General features: G+C 34.9%; 1 protein-coding gene across 1 annotated transcript; it reads right to left on the reverse strand.

The window, feature by feature from the left end:
- Window positions 1-1,627: 1,627 nt before the first annotated feature.
- Window positions 1,628-6,793, reverse strand: LOC1275901 (uncharacterized). The gene is made up of 4 exons (XM_061650370.1): window positions 6,651-6,793; window positions 6,459-6,549; window positions 6,250-6,368; window positions 1,628-2,058 (listed from the first exon to the last, which is right to left on the reverse strand). Exons 1-4 carry the CDS (start codon window positions 6,784-6,786, stop codon window positions 1,907-1,909), a joined length of 498 nt encoding a protein of 165 aa, XP_061506354.1. The 5' UTR covers window positions 6,787-6,793; the 3' UTR covers window positions 1,628-1,906.
- Window positions 6,794-6,842: the final 49 nt, after the last annotated feature.

The following is a 6,842-nucleotide window of genomic DNA, read 5'->3' on the forward strand; positions in this document are numbered from 1 at the left end:
AAGAAACTGCCGGTATAGCTAAAAAATGCACAATATATTTTTATATCTTTATTTTGTATGATGCATGTTTTATTTCCTTTTTATTTCTATTGCCGTTTTCCATTAGGTTCACTTGATGTCGAGATTTACTTTATAAAATTTGTTTGTTTGGCGTAGTTGTACGCTTTTATTGCTTGTAATTTATTCACTCTTAGTCAGAATGCGATATGACCTATAACAAGTTTTTGCGTCTATAGTATAACATATATTTTGTTTAATAAGAATTATATGCATTGTAGAATTAAACGCATACCAGTGAATCTTGTGAGATTGATATTTGACTACAGGTAAAAACAACTCTGCTGGTGGTCCGATTGTCAATAATCATTGACGGTAATTATGTGGATTGAAATGTGGTAATATACTACTTAATAATATAAATGTTGACTAATGCATTTTAAAGGTCTATGTTCTTTTTATTAGATTCTAGGCAAAAATACACCGATGGTGTCATTAAGATTCATTTGCTGTAGAATTGATTCAAAATGTACAATTTGCATAAAGTTGTGCATAATAAGACAACACCATCTGTAAGATGTAAGCTTTGGCAATGTAGAAAATTATTTACATTGTTCTGTTTACAAGTTTAGCAAGAGTTGTTGGCAGAGAGGTTCTAAGTGCAATTCTTAGAGTAACTGGTCGTTTTGTAATGTTCAATTAAGCGAAGTAGTCTTGGTAGCAATTTCTGCAGTCTACTTTGTGTTGCTATCACGAACTAGTTTGCTGATTTAAGTTGATTTCATGCTAGTAATAACACTCACCGGATGCACCAATAACTTAAAATCATTCATCACACGTTTGTGGTATCAGGGTGTCAAATAGTTTTTTTTTTTTACTTTCTTCGTTGAAAGCTAGACGACGAACAAAATATTCGATTAAGGTAAATTTTACCCCTTGGCTGATTCAATACTGGATCGGAGTTAGGAACTGGAGTGCTTAAAAACTTTACTTGTTGCTATTCTTGTTAAATGTTTGGAAAATCGAATTTAATGAGTAATTCCAACAATTGTTCTTCACTTTTTCAATGAACGTTTACACTGAACTAGCCAAACCAATGTGATAAATAATTAAATTACATATTTTGAGGCGCTTAGTAAGGCAACCAAGGGGTAATCTTTTCTTTTACCCTAAATTATGTGATACTATTATTTACGGCACGTGACATGCGTTAGAATTCGTGTTATAAATGTTTAAAGCTTAGTTGCATTCACAATGTGTTGTTGTAAAGTCCATCTGCTTCTACTAATTTAATACCCCTGAATTTTCTTGAATAAACATTGTCATCAAGCCTTCATTTTAATTGTTTCGTGGTGTTAGCAAATCGTCATATATGAAATATCTTTCTTTTCCTTTTTACCCAATAGTTGGAAGGCGTAGAAAATTATTATGAAATGGTTACTTGTATTCTATTCCTTCTATCATTGCAAAGATTTGATTTCTTGTGTTAGCTACCATGAAATATATAGCATGTTGCAATTGGTGCACAAGGCGTATGAATTTCTTACATATGGCTTTTTGAAGAAGGAAAAAAGGTTCGAGTAAAATTGATATGGACACTCTTCGGAAATAGAAATGTAATTTTGTCAAGTATAGGCAAGATTGTGAGGCTGTTTATTTGTGTTTTAAATAATTGTTTGAAAACATATTGAATCGTGCAAAATTGTGAGAAATTTTTAATGATTATACCATCGATATGGTTATCTGTTGGGTCGTTGGGATTACCGTACTTTTGTAATACAACATAGTCGACTCTTACTCATGAAAACAAGTCTTGAGGGTGCCAAAATATATAAGAACAGGTGGGTTGGGATACTATTTGAAAATAACGATAATAGAAAAAGACCTCACATTATGCTATTCACACTGTTCATGGTGTTTTATTTTTATGCGCTCGTCTTTTTTTGAATCCTCCCATTTGCTTCAACAGTTGCGAATTTTCGTCATCATTTTCGGAAGCAATTCGATGCTCCCAGAGTCGCAATTTACGTGGAATATATAATAGACCTATAAGTGTTATCGCTACAAGAAAATAAAAATAATGTTTTAATTTATTGCAAGGTTGCAAGGTTGACATAATATTCAGTTAACATGAGATATAAAATGATATCAAAATGATATAAAAACAAATATCAATCTCCAAAAGCAACCAAACATTTTGGATTTTGGGTTGTTATTATTCAGAATGAAGGTTTGTATTCTTACGCATTCGAACGATATTTGTGAAATCCTATAATAATACTACGCTGCCTACCATAACTATATGGATAATCGTTTTGGTGATTTGCCGGAAATCCAGAAGAGTATTTTTCATGCATTTTTTTGCACATTTTAAAAAAATGTATGATACCCAATGTAGTGATCACCATTCAATTATTATCCACAGTGATCAACAAACATAAAACCGATCTCGTGGTGCAGGCGTCAACTCGTACGACTTAACAACAGGCACGTCATGGGTTCAAGCCCCAATTGGACCGTGCTCCAATACGTAGGACGACTGACTATCCTGCTATGACTATATCAATGAGACACTGAGCCAAGCGCACTAGTGGCGCAGGCAGATCTTGACCGACAACGGTTATTGTGCCACAGAAGCAGAAAAAGAAGATAAAAGTGTGTAACTTCTCAATACGCTTGTTTAAGGATTATTATTACTGACAATAATTCGTGTCTCGCATGAAGAAATGAATAGGTTTGATGAATGTTCAAAAATTGGCGAACCCCGCTCGATTACTCCTCTAGCGAAGCATCTAGATTAGGAAAATCATGATGATACTACCATTTTCTTCAAACATTCTCATTTCAAAAATTTTAACGAACAATAATACGGCTTAAGATGTTCCTTCTGAGTAAAAATAACAGAAATGTAAAAAGCAAATAAAAAAACTCGGAAAACTTGTATTTATAAATACAGTGGAGCGCCGTTTATCCGGCCTTCTCGGGACTTGACCCCGCCCGGATAAGCGAATAACACGGATAAAGAGTCAAATGATATGTTTTATCACCAATTTCTGATTATGTTTTGGAAATTTTTCTTATTTTTTGATAAAAATAACCCAGTTTTTATGAATTTCATGTTTTTTCAAAGAGAATATTTAAAATTTGCCATGAATTATAGTGTTTTTTGTTATGACAATGTGCTCTTATAACCGCTTTTTCAAATATCCTCCTCATAACGCAATGTCACTTTGTACTGAACTGTCATTTCTCAACAGCACGGATAAACGGAAAGCTGGATAAAAGGTACCCGGATAAACGGCGCCCCACTGTACAATAAATAAAGTACAGTGTAACCTCTCATAACGAGTTTAATACAGTCTGTTCCCGAGTTACGCGGTTTCTGCGTTCCCGACGAATCCGCGTTACTCGAATATCCGCGTAAGTCGAATTTCATGTTTTTTGACTAAAATACTATTCATTACTTGCAGTTTTTGATTTAAATTAATACTTTTATAGACGTTATCATTTATTTGATATGATTCGTGCAGAAAATTCTAATATCTCTGGCTTTTGAGCGGTTTCAATTTGTTAGCAAAAATGCAATTTATACCGAACTTGAAGCAAATTTTACTGATTTGACATTTAATCTGTCAAATTTAGAAAACCGCGTATCTCCGAATCCGCGTAAGTCGAGAACCGTGTAACTCGGGAACAGACTGTACGTTCCAATGACTCACTCGTTATGCGGGAGGATCTTTTTTATACAATTTGTATGAAAAGTGAAATAATTGGTTCTAGGTCTTGAAAAATGCAACGGTAATGCATTGATCAATTCTCAATATCGAAATTCTCGCCTTTAAGAGCATGTAGATCAAGAATGCATACAAGAACACACATATGAATACATGACACACTTGTGAAAGACACTTCAGTAAAGTTTTTTACTGAAACGGTTCAGTAATAGAATATTTTACTGATTTTCAGCATAAATGTGATTTTTTTTTACTGAATTTCAGTAAAACAATTTACTGAATGCATTTCAGTAGTACACATTTTACTGAAAATCAGTAAAATCAGTGTCAAATTAGTCGTTTCACTGAATATTAGTAAAACAAATTACTGAAAATGCAGCAATTCATTCTGTCAAATCGACCTGTCAGTCAGATCATCAAAACAAAACAACGCGGTGTGCTCGTGCTCGGGATGTGTAAAAAGTTTGATTTGGTAGGCGCTTACAGGCACCCCGATAAAAATTCAGATGATATTTCGGCTTTCGGGGTTAATTTAAAAGAAGGGGTAGCCGTGTTGGTATGTATAATGTTGGCTACAATTCACGGTGCTTGCTAAAATTTCGTGGTGTCTGTGAGTGCTTACTGAACCATCTACGCTTGTTGCGACAAAATACACTATAAAAACTGTATAAAACAACATAAAACATGTATGAATATGAACTGGTAATATCTGCGCATCAATAAAAACTCAATCTAAAAGAAATATTTCGTCATTTTTTAATCGCTGCCAACTACTGAAAAATCAGTAATATAAGAATGGCTTTACTGCGGTTTCAGTAAACGAGCTGTCATTTTGGTGAGCACCGGACATTACTGAATGATTTAGTAAGCATTATTTTTACTGAAAGGATTACTGAAACTTCAGCTCAAAAAAAATCAGTAAAATTTTACTGAAGTTCAGTAAAAAAAGTTTTTTGTGTATTGATTATTAATATATAATAACATTAAAATTAAATAACAAGGAATGAAATAGAACAACTAAACTGAAGACACTACTTCACTTTCTCCACCTGTCGATAAGCGCAGCAAATCTCTCAGCTCCGCTATCTGATCTGAAAGGAGTTATCTGGACGTTGAGTGAACGCGTCCACGGCCCGCCCCAGCTTTTTTCGATTTTTGTATGACTTCATGAGTTTTGTACTGGCAGCGGGTGTTAATATGACCTCCCTTACATTCTTCCTCCACACTAATACCTTTTTTGGAAATAGCTTGATATTTAAATTTTCTTCTATTTGGCGTAACGTCCTACGCGGACATTACGGCCTATACAGGCTTTCGAGACTTAATTTATTACCACGTAGCGGGATAGTCAATCCTTGCTACGGTGGGACGGTCTATTCTGGGCTTGGGGGACTGGGACCCATGACAGGCATGCTATTAAGTCATTCGAGTTGACGACTGTACCACGACTGGACCGCCCCAGCTTGATATTTAAATATTCTTAGTATTCAAACACTCGAAATGATCATGATTTCTTATCGGGAATAAAAACGAAATTGCTCGTTATGCATGATATTATTCGTAAAGAGAGATATTCGTAGAGCACTTAGATTTGCTCATTATGCGAAAAATTCGTTACAAGGGCTACTCGTTATGAGGGGTTCCAGTGTATTACACCTGTTCTCACTTTCCTCTGAATCTTTATCCGGTGGCTATGGATCGCAATCCATGAGAATTGATCGCAATCAACTACGTCTGAATCGTTTTCAGCTACGTTTGGATCGCTCTCAGCTACCTTTGGATTTTACGTTAGCTCGCGCAAATTTTGTTGCGGCGCATAGTTTATTTAGTGACGGCTTGGCGTACCTCACGATTCACATCATAACAGACGATATGAAAAGCAACAATTTCATATTTTTCTATGTTTGAACCCAATTGAGAGCTTCTCATTGAATTCTGAAACCCCATTTTTAAGCAATGAATAACATTTGACAGATTTATCGGCTTCTATGCATCAGAATAGATTCCCAACCAGACCGTCCCTCCATAGCAAAGAAGGAATATCCGGCTAAATCTCGAAAGCCTAAACAGGACTGAATGACTACGTAGGTCGTCACGTCAAAAAGAAGAAGATTGTGCATGTTTGTTTGGAAAAATTTGGTCAAATAATCAATAAAGTATGAATGGTGATGTAAGCTTCACATAAAAAAGTGGTTAGATTTTACATTGCATTAATTATTTAATTCTTTCCTTGGAATGCAAATGTGTCCCGCGGTCACAGAATAAACGGCTGCGATGCAATGAAATTTGCGCGAGCTACCGTAAAATCCAAAGGAAGCTGAGAGCGATCCAAACGTAGCTGAAAACGATTCAGACGAAGCTGAAAACGATTCAGACGTAGTTGATTGCGATCCATTCTCATGGATTGCGATCTATAGCAACCGGATAAAGATTCAGAGGAAAGTGAGAACAGGTGTAAGAATCTAATAAAATGACAGGCAAACAATTCATTCATTCCCTTTTATCATATCATACTTACAATTCAAAACGCAAGGAAATATAACGTAGAAGTTTAACGTAGTTGAGCGGAAATACAAGGCCTCCGTTATGTATAGCATCATTGTAATTGCTAATGAGCAGCCTCCCATGCTAACAACTCTAAAAGAAATAGATAAAAGAATTCATATAAAGTTTTAACACTACACAAGTTTGTAAAACATTTTTGCAAAAAAAATCAAATGTACTTACGGTTTGTAATGTATGTACAGCGTACAATGAACTAATGCGACTGCTTTTAATATACAATATATTCCCAGTATCCTAGAAATTGTGTAGTCTCCTGCGTTGTATAGATTAGAAAAAGAAAAAAAAATAAGTAAAATATTTGATTTGGGCGTTTGATGCACATTCAAAATTAATTAATATAAATGTATGAGCTACCTTCTATAAACTGCGTTTCAGAATGATCTCCTAGAAAACTCCGTCGCTCTATGTAACACCGGAAGGCTGTACCTAAATCCATGAAGGCCACAAAGGCAATCCATCCGCGAAATGCATATAATAGCTTCCGTTCCATTATGTATGTATTTCGATTTTCGATTAGATTAAATGGAAACGTAGTTTTCGATCATT

This window comes from Anopheles gambiae, chromosome 2 (assembly GCF_943734735.2).
Source record: "Anopheles gambiae chromosome 2, idAnoGambNW_F1_1, whole genome shotgun sequence".
NCBI lineage: Eukaryota > Metazoa > Arthropoda > Insecta > Diptera > Culicidae > Anopheles > Anopheles gambiae.